General features: G+C 48.0%; 1 protein-coding gene across 7 annotated transcripts in view; it reads right to left on the bottom strand.

The window, feature by feature from the left end:
- Nucleotides 1-7,108: 7,108 nt before the first annotated feature.
- The window catches only part of GTF2IRD1 (GTF2I repeat domain containing 1), an 84,310-nt gene continuing 75,832 nt past the window's right edge, over nt 7,109-15,586 (bottom strand). For all 7 annotated transcript variants that reach the window (XM_083587581.1, XM_083587579.1, XM_083587582.1 and 4 more), the window contains 5 exons: nt 12,857-12,934; nt 10,988-11,180; nt 9,940-9,977; nt 9,554-9,690; nt 7,109-7,395 (listed from right to left, as the gene is read on the bottom strand). In XM_083587581.1, the coding sequence (XP_083443707.1) occupies nt 7,327-7,395; nt 9,554-9,690; nt 9,940-9,977; nt 10,988-11,180; nt 12,857-12,934 (515 nt within the window). In that variant the 3' untranslated portion in view covers nt 7,109-7,326. The remainder of the gene's footprint in view (nt 7,396-9,553; nt 9,691-9,939; nt 9,978-10,987; nt 11,181-12,856; nt 12,935-15,586) is intronic.

A 15,586-nucleotide genomic window follows, 5' to 3' on the forward strand; every position in this document is an offset into this window, starting at 1 on the left:
AAGGAGGAACTATGAGCCTCTGCACATGGGCATGTACAGAGTGCACCTCCTTTGCGGAACCTCTGTAATAAGATCGTCTCACAATACAATAGAGCCCATCAGGACTAGCTATTTCATTAGAGAAGGTTAAAAAAAAGTATGGTATTATTTTTCATTTGTTTCACTTGCTTATTTTTTCACATTTTATGATTTTATGATTCACTTGCTTATTTTTTCACATTTTATGAGGCCCAATCGTCTTCTCAATCCGGCCCGCGAATGGTCCGGGAATCAGCGTGTTTTTACATGAGTAGAATGTGTGCTTTTATTTAAAATGCATCTCTGGGTTATTTGTGGGGCATAAGAATTCGTTCACCCCCCCCCATATAGTCTAGCCCCCCACAAGGTCTGAGGGACAGTGGACCGGCCCCCTGATGAAAACGTTTGCTGACCCTTGAGTCTTGGGGCAACCCCAAGCTTTGCAGAATGACAAGTACAGAACCCTAAAAGGAGGTGGGATCAATCAAATTGGCCCTGTAAGTATTCAGTAAGCTCTGAGGCACAGAATGCTGGCTGGCTTTTGGAAATGAACAAAGCAGGAAACCAGGTGTGGAGAGGAGTGGAATAGAATATTCCAAAAGAGGCTGGCTGGCCAGCTGGCTGGGACCCTAAACAGGAGCCCATTACACTGCAATGCAGGCCTCACTTTTGATAACATCTCCCAAGATGGCTGCAGGGTTTGCTCCTCCAAATGGATCTTGTGGAGACAGGCTGCGGCTAGCTAGGGTCAACCCTGAGCAAGGGACACTATCTGCCCCCCCCCAAATATTATTGTGGTTGGCTTGGGGGTTTGACTTCCAGGAGCTCTTCCAGTTTTGCAGTTCTGTGATAGCAGGATTGGAGCGAAGCCTTGTATTCGCCAAGAGGCTGCTGTAGAGGTGGCATGGCAAGGCAGCTGACGTGACGGCAGGAGCGTGCCATCGCTGCTGCTGCTGCCCCTGTGCATCCTGCCACCTGAGGCGGTCGTCTCACCTTGCCTCATGGATGGGCCAGCCCTGCCTAGTACCTCTGGAGCATGGGTAGGCAAACTAAGGCCTGGGGGCCGGATGCGGCCCAATCGCTTTCTGAATCCGGCCTGCGGATGGTCCGGGAATCAGCATGTTTTTACATGAGTAGAATGGTCCTTTTCTTTAAAATACATCTCTGGGTTATTTGTGGGGCATAGGAATTCGTTCATTCCCCCCCCCCCAATATAGTCCACCAGCCCCCCACAAGGTCTGAGGGACGGTGGACCGGCCCCCTGCTGAAAAAGCTTGCTGACCCCTGGAGCCTGCCACCATCTGCACCTGTTTGAAGCTACTGGCCTTCTGGTGCCCCATGTGGTGAGTCTCGGAAATTGCAGGTGGGCACCTAGGCTGACTCCGCCCACCCAAACTGGCCATTGGCTCCTCCTGAACAGGGTGGACTATAAACGGGATTCCAGTTCCATTTGCCATTTGCTGGAGCAACAAACTCTTGAGCTCTGACAGCTGCAGCTTCAGTTATACTTTGATCCTAACGTCCAGCTCGCCTCCTCTTTAGTCCTTTGGTTCTCCTACAGCTCCTGGTCCCTTGTCCATCTCTGGCTGCTGCCCACTCCCTTGCCCTGACTCCAGGGTGCCATTTTCACAAGAACTAGGCTTCTTCCGACCTGTAAAGGAGGGATCTGTGCCTAAATCTGTGCCCTGTGTGCTGCTCAAGACAGATACATGTTTTTAATTGCTTTTTGCTTTTAACTGTTTATAGTTTTACTGTTTAGTTTTATGTTTTTATATTGCTCTCAACCACAGTGATGTATCTTTAGAATATATATTTATGACTGCTAGCTCAGTCGGCAGAGCGTAAGACTCTTAAATCTCAGGGTTTGAGCCCCGGCGTTGGGCAAGAGATTTCTGCATTTTACACAGCAGTAGATACATATTTTTGTAAATAGAATACAGAGCCGTAGCTAATGCTAGCCCAACTCAGAGTAAAATTAATGTGGCATGGCTAATGTATGTTAAATACTTCTGATTGGTGACTTCCAACGAAGGTTTGCACACAGCAGGACCACTGAAATAATGGACCCAAGTTCGTTATGCATATTGTTCTCAATGGGTCTGTTCTGAGCAGAACTTACAAAGGATACAATTGAGTATGACTGTGGTGTACCTGTTAGAGTGCTAGACTAGGACCTGGGAGTAAGGTAAAGGTAAAGGGACCCCTGACCATTAGGTCCAGTCATGACCGACTCTGGGGTTGCGGCGCTCATCTCGCTTTATTGGCCGAGGGAGCCGGCGTACAGCTTCCAGGTCATGTGGCCAGCATGACTAAGCCGCTTCTGGCGAACCAGAGCAGCGCACAGAAACGCCGTTTATGTTCCTGCCGGAGCAGTACCTATTTATCTACTTGCACTTTGATGTGCTTTCGAACTGCTAGGTTGGCAGGAGCAGGGACCGAGCAACGGGAGCTCACCCCGTCGCAGGGATTCAAACTGCTGACCTTCTGATCAGCAAGCCCTAGGCTCTGTGGTTTAACCCACAGTGCCACCCGCGTCCCAGGACCTGGGAGACCAGGGTTCAAATCCCCACTCAGCCATGAAGCCCACTGAGTGACTTTTGAGGCCATTTGCTATCTCTCGGCCTAACCTACCGCACAGGGTTGTCGTGCGGTTAAAACTGAGAAAGGGAGAAGTTTGGGCTTCCGGCGGAACTGCAGACATGATAAGAAGTGCGAGATAACCCTCCGGGGGGTCTCGAGTGGTGTGGGGGCTATTTGAGAGGTTTCGCGAAGGCTACGCAGACCTCGGAACCTCGGGAAGAGATCCTGAGGGGCGCTGGTACCCAGCGGTGCCCAGAGGTGCTCTCTTGCTCCCTGGGTCTTAATAATAGACTCAGGGACGGGATTGAGCTGCGGGCACGAAGGGGGAGCAACTTTAAACCCACACCGTGAAGCCTCAGACTTCTTATGAAAGCAGTTACAGATAGGTAGCCGTGTTGGTCTGCCATAGTCAAAACAAAAAATTTTTTTTTCTTCCAGTAGCACCTTAAAGACCAACTAAGTTAGTTCTTGGTATGAGCTTTTGTGTGCATGCACACTTCTTCAGATATCTGAAGAAGTGTGCATGCACACGAAAGCTCATACCAAGAACTAACTTAGTTGGTCTTATGAAAGCAGTTAGCTTCCAAAACCAGCAACGAATTCGGACCTACAGCTGACGGAGCTAATCCAAGCACTGCTTTAAAACTTGAAATCTATTAGAATTCAGTGAGTTACGGGATGCAGAAAGGGAGTCCGTCCCGGACAACTGGGAGAAAATGGCACACGACGGAAGGTTGGAGGAAGGAGGAGGAAAAAAAAAGTTTCTGCTGAGTGAGTGTTACTTTTTAAGCCCTCGAACACGAACTACAAAGTGTTGAGGCAAAGCTACTTTTGAAAATGACTACTGGGGAAAAAGTACTGTAGGTGTCTTTTGATCGGCTTGGGACGGGTCTCTGTCGGACGGAGGCAAATCACTAAATAATTCATCGCACTCCTCCATTTTAAGTGAAGAGGGTCTCAGCCATACTGGACTTGCAAAAAGATTTGGACTGCAGACTCAAAGAGAAAGCAAGGAGAAACCCTGACGGTAGGAGAAGCGCGTGGTGGTGGTTTCTACACTGACTTTTAACAGTTTCCTGAAGGGGCCAAGACTCATATTAAAGGAACAAAGAAAAACAAGGGGGGTTTAATCTCCCCCTCCCTCCCCCCCTCTCCGTCATCGGGAGGAAGAAGAAGCCGGAAATTACGCTTCGGGAACTTGGGACCTTACACAACCCGCGCGTGGTGGACCTGCGATAAGGTTAAAAATTTTTGGGAATCAATTTATAATGAACTAAAAAAAATATTTAGATATACTTTCCCCAAAAGACCGAAAGCGTGTCTATTAGGCTTAATAGGAACAGAAATTAAAATAGAAGATCAAAATTTGTCCATGTATGCTACAGCTGCCGCGAGGACCCTTCTGGCCCAAAGATGGAAAGTACAAGATATACCAACTATTCAGGAGTGGCAGGCGAAGTTGACAGAATATGCAGAACTTGCCAAACTGTCAGGGAGGATCCGGAACCAGGGAGATCAAAGATACCAAAATAATTGGAGTAAATTTATTGAATATTTAAAGAAGAATTGTAAAGAGGCCAAGACACTAGCGGGATTGACATAATACCTCCAATGTATAATAGTACTAATATGAGAAGGATGTGCGTGATGGAAAGAGGATAAATATACCAGTTGTGGGGAGGGAGGGGGGTCGCGACTCGGCAGAGTCAAAGGGAATGTATGGTGCTATTACAATTTGTTGGAAAAGAATATGTAAGGAAAACAATAAAAATTCACTTGGGAAAAAAAGAGAAAGGGAGAAGTTTGGATGCCACCATGAGCTGCTTGGAGGGAGAAGCATGTAAAATAGGATGTAAACGGAATAATAAATGCAAATTAATAAATACATAGGGCTGTATCCCACCAAGTTCTGCCCAAAAGTAGATTGATCCGTCACCCCACTGCAGTGGTGATTCTCAAGCTCTTGGCAAGATTGCAGATTCTGCTTACCCGCTTTCTCCAACACCTCAGCACCGTCGCTTTCCAAGGAACGGTTTTAATCAAAGCTGTCATTCTTTAATTAAGCTCCATTGAGATGCCATCTGCTCGGGATACTCTTTCCCCCCTTCCTTTCTTAATAAACCCGTTTCATGTTTTGCCACTTCTAACAAGGATTGTGATTGAATTTGGAGCGTGCAAGCATGTGCAACGTGAACAAATAAACCGGCAAACTCCTTCAAAAGTTGTAAAAGGATGCGTGGAGGGGCTTGGAAGGATTGCAGCTCCCGTCTCTTTAATTGCAATGAAGCAAAAAGTCCCTTCTGCATATAATTATGTTATATACAGAAGCTTTGCGTGGAAAGCAGGAGACAAGTGAAAAGATGGATGATTGTGGGAAACAGCAAGAATTAGCAGCAGAGGGAAAACAGTAATAAAGCAATCATGGGATTCTCTTGCAATTTTGGCAGAGAGAGAGAGAGAGGAGATTCCTTATGAAAGCCTTCCATAGAATGCAAGCCTGACTACATATGAGCAACACTTGTGATCATCTGGGGCACCAGCGATGCAAGACCTGGTTTAGGAGAAAGGCCTAACATCCGCTGCGATACCACCAAAGGCGCTGAGTTCTGCACAGCATTGCGGGGGCTCGTTGCACGCGTGTGACATCACACGTGCAACACGTGTGACGTCACACGTGTTGGGAGGAGGCCATGAGGCCCGGGGAGCTGCCACCACCGCGGGCAGGCCCAACGAGGCCCTCTGCCACCACGCCTCGGCCCAGTGTAACTGAAGGAGCGTCTCCACCCCCATTGTTCAGCTCTGAGGGCCTTCTGGCGGTTTCCTCTCTGCGAGATGTGAGGTTACAGGGAACCAAGCAGAGGGCCTTCTCGGTAGTGGCGCCTTGACATCAGATGTATCAGATGTCAAGGAAATAAACAACTATCTGACTTTTAGAAGACATCTGAAGGCAACCCTGCTTAGGGAAATTTTCAATGTCTAATATTTTACAGTGTTTTATGTGCTGTAAGCTGACCTGACCTGGCACGGCACCAGGCATGGAGTCCTCTGAAGATGAACAAGACACCTCACAGGTTGAGGACCTTGAGGAGCCGGCAGAGCCCACATATCCAATGCTGAGGGGACCCCCAAGCTGCTACCTGATGAAGCACCCGAAAATTGTCAGAGGAGGAGAAGTCCTCAAGATCACCAAGCCTAAAAGTTTTGTGTCCAGGCCAAAGAATGGCGACAGTATTGACGACTACGATGGACACAAGAGACTTTGTAAGGAATCTCTTCATGACCAGCAGCTATGCTTAGGAGGTGGTTTAGGAGGCCGCAGTAGATAAGACCTCTCTCTTGAGCCTTCTAGTTGTTTAGTCTCCGACTCCTTGGATGTGCTTCTAGTTCACTCTCTCGGATTGACCTTGGACTGTTCCCTGACCTTGTTTCTGGTTCACCTTTTTGGACCCAAGCTGATTATCTGTGCTTGACCTCGGCTTGTTGGGGCTATGCTCTCTTGGGTGTTTGGTCAAAGGCTTGACCCTCCTTGGAACTTGTGACATTCAGCTGCTTCCATCAGCTGCACCTCCATGGGCCAAAAACTAGGCCAAGTGATGCTTAACAGGCCCTACAGACCCTCTTGGGTGTTAAGACCAGCAGGTGAGGACCCTCAAAAGCTCGAAGGTGGTGGTAGCCCAGGAGAGGACATTATCTGCAGCAGTCCTTGAGTTGTAGAATTCCCTCCTCACTCCTGGCACCTTCATTGTACAGCTTTCATATGCTGAAGACACACTTTCCTTGCCTTGGCCCAGGGGTAATCAACCTTTTTACAGGGGCGTACGAAGGGGGGGGTGGAGGGGGCTGGCCACCCCAGGCACCACTGGGGGGTGTGTGACAAGATGGCCCGCTGGCCCCCCCAGTTGTAGAGCAGCCAAGGGGGCGCGCAGTTAGTATGGGCACCGCTCGCATGGCGTCCGCACGGGCTGCCACACATGCGCAGTCTGTACGGGATGTTGCTTGTGCACCACCGGGCGGTTTGTCCCGCCCCAGGTTCTGGAGAGGGTTCCTCCACCACTCCCTTTTTATACCTACCGCCCACTAATGGATCTTTCTTGATGGTAAAATTTCCTTACCGCCCACCAGTGCTCGATGGAAGGAGGATTCAGCTTGTGCCATAAAACCCCCAACCGCCCACCTAGAATCCTGAAACGCCCACTAGTGGATGGTAGGGACCAGGTTGACAGTCCCTGCCTTGGTCTCTGAACACTCAAGATATATGTATTTTAGTACCCACTCTAGTGCAACAGAAATTTGTCTTAAATCATTTTTAGTACTGTATTTTATATTATCCACCCCAGGACCCTCTGGTGAAGGATGTGTAATAAATGTAATAGTAAGAATTTGAGACCCAAATTGGCTTGGTGGGATTGGCTTGCTACCAGGTAGGGCTTCCAAGAACTAGCACCGCATTCTCCTGTTTTCAATGGGACTTCTTTCTCCGTAAGCATGTAGACGTGGTCAACAATAACTTTAAAACATTTTTTTTTTTTAAGAGCAAGGCAACACTTCCTTTTTTTTATTCAAAAAGGCCCTGGCGGCAGGAATATAGTGTAAAAATCATTGGAAAAACTAAAAGGCATCGATACATATTGGAATATACACTTTGTACAAAAAATTACACATTGTCAGAGATTTCTTTTTGTGTGTGTGTGTTATATAATCTGAGGTTCCAATTCAGTGAATGAGGTCTCAATAATTCATCGGTCCTGGGATCTGAACGTTGAGACCTCCGTAGTCCAACATGTACATCGGCCATTGCTGGGGGGAAAAGCAAGAGATGGGAAAACTCATTAATAATAATAATAATAATAATAATAAATTTTAAAACACAAAAGGAAATTGCAACACTGCAAATATCGGGCTGCATCAGGGCCAAACAGGATGGTTACATTTGCACATAGTTGAACATTAACTCGGAAGAGCCAGTGAGCCTTGAACCTGCACGGTTCCCCCTTCCTCCTGGTGTGACTGTCAGGAGAAGTTTGGAAGTTTTCACTTGCATTTCATGTTATTTTGTGATGTCCCAACCTGGACAAACAGCAATGAGTCTTTAACTATGCTTAGTGGTTAGTAGCTAACTAAGGTTCATGGCAGCAGGTCAACCTTCAAACCATAGGTTATGAAGCTGGTTTGTTTTTGCTAATCGTATTTAAGATTAACCATAGTTTACAGTTTGGATTAACACACGAAACTGTGGTTAATCGAAGCTTCCAATCTCCTTGTAACCACACTGGGAAAGGAGAGCAGGGAGGAGCTTGATCTCACAGCACTAAACCAGGGTTGGGAGCCTTCATTAGCCCCAAAACCACATTCACCCTTGGCATGCCAGCTGGGGGCACAACCAAAAATTGGACATAACTTCCTACACTCTACAGACACAGCACACACATATACAGGATTAAAGTGTCCTACTATTGGTAGAAGAGAAGGAATTTCATTTATTCTAAGCTACTGCCTGCTACTCATTGATTTTTAAGCAATTAATTTTTTAAAAAGCATTTAAAAAAAGCACTATACATGGTTAATTAGTGTGCTTTTATTAAACACAAAGCCTTTTAACCAAATCGGCTAATGTACCACAATGAGTACATGGACTCAGCTACGTTAGTAAACATAAAACGTTATAAATGTGTTATAACACTGTGACACCAGATGGTGCTGTAGAGCTGAAATCGGAACTCTATGAATTTTTCCATTGTGAACTTTAAAATGGTTTTTCTTCCAGAGCATTTTCAGAATGTTTTTTTTTATAGCTGTGTAGATGCAGCCCTCAAAACAGTGAACAAACAAAGAACCCCCAAGGGATTCAAGGATCTCATAGGAAGCTAGCACTCTATAATGGGGCCTGTCTAGACCAAGGGTAGTCAATGTGGGCCACCTCAAATTTGTTGGAGTACAACTACCATCAGCCCCAGCCTGCTACACCAGTGGCCAAAGATGTGGGAGATGCTGTCCAGTAATATCTGGAAGGTACCGTGTTGGTTTCCCTGGGTCTCGGTGACATTTTTCTAGCCCCAAATATAAGCCATCTCAGGTCGGTTCACAAGCTAGAACATGTGGAGCAACCAAGTTGATTAAGGGTCTGGAAACCAAGACTGATGGGGAACAGTTGAGGAGTTGGAGATGTTTAGCCTGGAGAAGAGAAGACTGAGAGGTGGTATGAAGGCCATCTTCAAATATCTAAAGGGCCGTCCCGTGGAAGATGGAGCAAACTTGTTTTCTGCTGCTCTGGAGGGGAGAAGATCCAGCCTAAACATCAGGAAGAACTTTCTGACCCTAAGAACTGTTCAACAGTGGAACCGAGTCTCTCGGGAGGTGGTGGACTCTCCTTCCTTGGAAGGTTTTAAGCAGAGGTTGGGTGGCCATCTGTCATGGATGCTCTAGCTGAGGTTCCTGCAGGGGGTTGGACTAGATGATGAAGAAGAAGAGTTTGGATTTGATATCCCGCTTTATCACTACCCGAAGGAGTCTCAAAGCTGCAAACAATCTCCTTTCCCTTCCTTCCCTTCTTCCCCCACAACAAACACTCTGTGAGGTGAGTGTGGCTGAGAGACTTCACCCAGCAGCTGCATGTGGAGGAGTGGAGACACGAACCCAGTTCACCAGATTATGAGTCTATTGCTCTTAACCACTACACCACACTGGCTCTCAGACCCTTGGGGCCTCTTCCAAATCTACAATTCTGTGATTGTAAGTCAGCAATGCCCATTATTTTCAGTGGGTCTACTCTGAGCAGCACCAGCATTTGATAAAGCACTTAATCTGAATCCTCTTCAGGACAACGCTGGGTCTTGAAAGCAGTGGACGTGCTGTGTGTTCAGTCATGGGAGGCCTGATCCACAGTCTGAGGTGGTGCAGTCCAGACACAGGCTGACCCTCCCCTTCAGCAAAAACAAGCCCCTTTGTGTATATTTACCACAAGTGAGATCTGGTTGGTTGATGACGTGGACTCCAGATTTGAAGAAGAGGAGGAAGATGATGATGAAGAGGAAGACACGGAATTCCCTTCCGAAATCCTCTTCCGCTTCCGTTTGGGAATGGTGCCATCGTTTTCTAGGGACATCCAAGGGGGACGTGGGTTCAAACAGGAACTGCAACACTCTTCCTGCTTCCCGCCCCCACTTTTTGTCGCAACACAATAAACACACAGCAACCCTCTCCCACTTCAAATCACATCCTCCCCCTCCTAGAAGTTTTAAGAGACTCGCAGGATTCTTCCAATCTTCTTATGAGCAAAGAGAGACTGTTTCGGGGTTGGGGTTGTTTGTTTTTAATCTCCCCTCATGCTCACTTTCAACTTACCTGGCTGTTTGGCCTCAGATCCTAGGTCTGCAAAGGGCCTGCAGTGTAAAAAAAGAGAATAAAAAGGAATTTAAAAATGCGGTATTTGCATAGTGAAAGACTGATGGCGATTCTTAAGGAAATGCAACAGACAAAGAAGAGTTTGGAAGCCCTTGTGAAAAGTCTGCAATCTTGGAATCAAAACAAAGGAGGTGCCTTTATCTGTGCAATCAGAGGTATGTTCCACTGACTTATTCCCAGGGAAGTTATGTATAACAGGATGCGCAAGCTTCGTATCCTGACAAGGACCACACGTCCGCAGGGCTCATCAGTCCGGGGTCAATAAGGGCACTCCTCCTCCCCTCCTGGTTTGCTGTTCTCTCTCCCATCTCTTTCCTGCCCAGTGGACTACTGTCAGAAACATAGAATCAGAGTTGGAATTCACCCCCAAGGGTAATCTAGTCCAACCCCCTGAAATGCAGGAATCACAGCAAAATAATCCCAGACAGATCCTCTACCATTCCTCACAAAGACCCTTGATCATGTTGGTCACCTTCATCTACATACATTCCAGCTTAAATTGTGGTGCCCAGAACTGTACACAGGACCTCAGGTGTGTTCTGAGAAAGGCAGAATAGAGCATTACTATTACTTCCCTTGATCTGGACATTATACTTCTGTTGATGCAGCCTAGAATAGCATTAGTGGCCAGCTGTCCCATAAGGGAACTGAACCTGTGACCTTGGTATTATCAACACCACGCCCTAACCAACTGAGCTATCTAGCGATACTATACTTTTGGGGTTTTTTGGCTAGCCATTGTTTTTGAACTACCATATTTAGTCTTTTTCTTAGCGTGAACTGCTTTGACCCCAGATGCCATGGAGGAAAATGCGGTGAATAAATGAATTGACCTGTGTTTATATGTTCTGATCAATTCACTTGCAGCAATTCTGCCGCAATCAAACCAACAAAGCAGTTCTGGTTTCAGGCCAGCAGAGGCCGCTGCAACATTACATTTCCAACAGAAGCGCTCAGAGGTGTGAGGTGGGAACTGGGGCGCCCTTACTGGAGCTGGTTGGTAACCGCCATCCGGATACGATCTCTGGCTTTGAGGATCTTCTCCAGCCGGTGGATGTCGTAGGTGTTGGGGTTTCGGAAGGGAATGTCGTCCGGCAGGCCAGTTACTTCGATGGCGTCTGGAGTGTCCCTGATCAACTTGTATGGCACCAGAACGGGTCGGTTCAGGCCCAGAGCTTCTCCTGAAACAACAGCAGAGGATATAGCGGGATGCAAAAGGCCCAAGATGGCGAACCCTGCCACGTCTCACAGCCGAAACGAAACCGGCCTGGTCCCCATCCTGTGTGCGGTTTCCAAAACCTCCCTGGAAAAGGCTGGTCCTAAACTGTAACTGCGAACTCTGAGTAAAAGTTAGTCGGCTACTGCCCGTTCTCTCTCATGAACAGGGCAGAAGGAGGCAGCAAGCAGACTTGGAAGTAGCAGAGAGATATGCATGGTGTACAGTGGTACCTCGGGTTACAGGCGCTTCAGGTTACAGACGCCACTAACCCAGAAATAGTACCTCGGGTTAAGAACTTTGCTTCAGGATGAGAACAGAAATCGTGCTCCGGTGGTGCGGCAGCAGCAGGAGGCCCCATTAGCTAAAGTGGTGCTTCAGGTTAAGAACAGTTTCAGGTTAAGAACGGACCTCCGGAACGAATTAAGTACTTAACCCGAGGTACCACTGTACTATTTCTGGGTTAGCGGAGTCTGCAACCTGAAGTGTCTGTAACCTGAGGCACCACTGTACACCATGCGTATCTCTTTGCTACTTCCAAGTCTGCTTGCTGCCTCCTTCTGCCCAGTTACAGATAGGTAGCCGTGTTGGTCTGCCATAGTCAAAACAAAAAAAAATTTTTACCCTTCCAGTAGCACCTTAAAGACCAACTAAGTTAGTTCTTGGTATGAGCTTTCGTGTGCATGCACACTTCTTCAGATACTGTATCTGAAGAAGTGTGCATGCACACGAAAGCTCATACCAAGAACTAACTTAGTTGGTCTTTAAGGTGCTACTGGAAGGAAAAAAAATTTTTTTGTTCCTTCTGCCCAGTTCATGAGAACAAATTAAGTTCTCAATCTGAGGTACCACTGTATTGTTTGTCTCGAGGGACAATGGAGTGTGCCACCCAGGGGTGAAGTCAACCCCCTGTAGAATCCCAGTGTCTGCTGTAGCGGCAGAGACTGCTAACTCATAACTGCTGCCTCCTGTGTTGTTTTCGCTGCGTTAGAAGCATTGGAGTGACCTCCCTGGGGTGCAAGGCGACCTGGGCTGCTCAGACAACAGGACCACCCCACCCCCCTCTTGACCTCACTGAGGTGATCCAAAGGAAAGAAGAGCAATACGTTTGGCACCAGCTTGGCTGCAGGAGTTGCCAGAAGGAGACATGCAAGGTTGTCTTAAAGACTTAGCCTTTCTCCTTCCAAAGATGTCCTGCAAGGCAGCAGACAGTATGGAGTTTTCCTCAGGGTTTACTCCTGAAGCCTTCCTCACAAATAACTCCAGCACTTGCTGGAGTTTAGGAGGCCAAATTACACAAGGCCTCCTTCTCGAGCCTTCCTATTGCTGGAAACACCACAGGCCTCTGCCTCTTTGCCTCGCTGAGATGCACTCTGCCCACGTTCCCCGTGATTCCGAAATTATCCGCCTCTTCCCACAGGAACCAACCCAGACTCTGCAATCGTCCACTGAGGCCCTCCTCCATGGGGCAAGAGAAGGATGGCCTTTTCAGTGGTGGCCCCCTGCTTACAGAAGCTTTCCCGGGGAAGTTCTCCTGGCGCCATCATTACATATTACCGGGCACCAGGCAAAAACTTTTTTTTCTGACCACCAGCGCCACCACGGCAGATCTAGTGTCGCTCGCAGAGCAAGGCAACCCACCATATTTTTCGTTGAAGAGCTCCTTCACTTGCTCTCGGAGAATCACCTTCTCGCCTAAGCGGTTGGCGTCGTCCTCGTCTGCAGAGACAGGAAACAGGGAGCTGTAACCTTGGGAGCTCTTCCTCCCACCCATCCGGTTACTGACATAACCCACTGCATGGGACACGTAGTTTGCCTCTGCCTGGTTTATTTTAGCTCGTTACGTTAATTGCCCGCCTTTCCTCCGAGAAACTCAAGGTGGCGTACGCATGTCTTCCTATTTTATCCCCACAACAACCTTGCAAGGTGGGCTAGGCTGAGGGTGACCTTCATGGCTCAGTGGGGATTCGAACTCTGGTCTCCCACGTCCTAGTCCGACACTCTAACCACTACAGTGCACTGGCTAATTGTCTAGCTTGCGTGTAGGAGCTGCATCAAGACTTTGATGTGAGGAGTGGGAGGCGTTTTGCCCTTTGCTCCCAAGTGGAATTGGGCAGTGGTGGATGTTGGTCTTTAAAAATTCAGTGGCACCCTGTGCAAGGCCAAAATTCGGCCCCCTCCCCGCTTTCCGCTTCCCATTCTGCTCAGTTCACTATGTCATAGTTGCAAAGCCCCAGGCTCGGATGAAGGGTAGCATATAAATTTAACAAACAAACAAACTAAAAATTTGCAAGCCAGTTTGGGTCATCTGATGTCAGGCCATTTGGTGCTTGAGGAGTAGGGCAGATACACATCTGGTCCTCTGGGGGGCAGGGGGAGGTTCTGGTGCCTTTCAGACGTTTTGGACTACAACTCCCATCAGCCCCAGCCAGCACAGCTTTGCCGGGAGTTATGGGAGTTGTAGTCCAAAGCACCCAAAAGGGCACCAGTTTTTTTGGGGGGGATGATCTATGGCCTGTTGCCACCCAGGTCTGCAGCTCTTCATGCTATCGGGGTGGAAGGATGTCCTGAAGGATTTAGAAGGATCCGGAGGAAAGGGGCTCGGCCTCCCCTTCAGTCTTTGAGCTTCACGCCACTTATGCTCAGTTTGGCAGATGTGGGTGTGTTGATGGTAGCAGACAAAGAAAGGAAACTCTGGACTGAAACACACGGTTGGGTATTTTGCTCGGTTTGAAACAGCACCAAGCAAAGGAAGCTCCTCACACTGAGCAGCTCTTAACTGCTGTTGAACTACAATTCCCATAATGCCTGACTGCTGGCAATGCTTGATGGGAGTTGTAGTACAGCGCCACATAGAGGACTGCACACCTGCCTCAGGCAGTGAATATTGGGTGTAATGCAAGGACAGAGGAGTCTGGACCGTTTGTATCCGAAACCTTGGCTTTTGGCACAGCTGCTCAAGCCCCTTGTGACGGCAGAGGCAGGCCTCAAAAAGACACCTATGCAGGCTGCAGAAGACTTTCCCCAGCTATGGTGCGTCCCCAGCTACGCACCACCGATGGGGGAAGTGGCAGGGCCACCAGTGTGCTTCAGGAGTCGCCGGTGTGCTTCAGAAGGTGCCATTGCGCACCAGGGGCTGACTGCTCCCGTTCCATCATTGAGACTCATAGTGGTGGGCAAGGTCACAAAAATCCCATCATCCTGGAAGCACCCTAGGGTGCTAATGCAGCCTTTGTCACCGGTTGTGTTGCTCCTGAGGATGCAAGAAGTGCCAGCAGGCAGGATGTGAGTATGATCGCCCCCTCCCGCTTGTCAGGCCCAGCTGCTTCAACACAACTTGAGTCCAAAGTACCTAAAGGACCATCTGATTCCTTATGCTCTGCGTCGATCACTGAGATCCTTTAATGGCCACTCCTTGAGGTTCCTCACACCCCTGGGGTTTGGTCAGTCTTTACTAGAGGCCTCCAAGCCTTTAATGCGGCAGTCTGTGCCCTGTGGAACTCCCTGCCACTAGAGGCTCGGCGGGAATTATCCCTGCCTTCCTTCAGGTGTTTCCTATAAACTGTTACTCAGTGCTTTGCAAGGTGACTTTCTGTTTTATGCCAGCCGGAATTTACTGCTCTTTTTATTTATCTCACTGTAATTCTGTATGCTGTATTTTTTTATGGAAGTGCTGTCTATAAATAGCTTTTAAAAGTAAACAAACCTCCTTATTCTGCCCCAAAGACCTACTCCGATGCCATTGCTGACAATTGCACTTAATGAGAGATATAAAACGCAGAGAGGTTGTATTGCACCCTTTATGAAATTCATGGCTACTGTAGAACGCCTCTGTCAGCTCCTTCAACCTAGGAGTAAGGTCCTCTCTAGCTAACCAAAGAACATAAGGAGAACTCAGCAGGATCAGACCAGATCCCCCAATGGAATAGCTATGAACAGGTCATGAGAGCCATAGACTTATCTTGCAGTGGCTGCTCTTCAAGGACACACTGCCACTAACCCTGATGTCTATTTGTCATTGATAGTCTTATCCTTCTGCCTAATCTCCTTTTGAAAGCTGTCCAAGGATGAGGTCCTCACTGCATCTGGTGGCAGCGAGTTCCACAGTTCAGCTGTGAAATGAAGCACTTCCCTTTTTCTGTCCTGAATCTCCCACCTCTCACTTCACCTGACCACAGAGAGGGCCTTCTCTGTGGCAGCCCCTAAGTTGTGAAACTTCCCTCCCCACATGGTATTTTCGCAATACAGCTTTTAGAGAACGCTGAAGACACACCTGGCTTTTTATACTTGAGGTGTACATTTTTAGGACCCATCTTATTTTAAGTTGTTTGAAAAAGTCTGTAATACTGTGTTTTAATTGTTCTAAGCCGC

This window comes from Podarcis filfolensis (assembly GCF_964270895.1).
Source record: "Podarcis filfolensis genome assembly, chromosome: 15".
Classification (NCBI taxonomy): Eukaryota; Metazoa; Chordata; class Lepidosauria; order Squamata; family Lacertidae; genus Podarcis; species Podarcis filfolensis.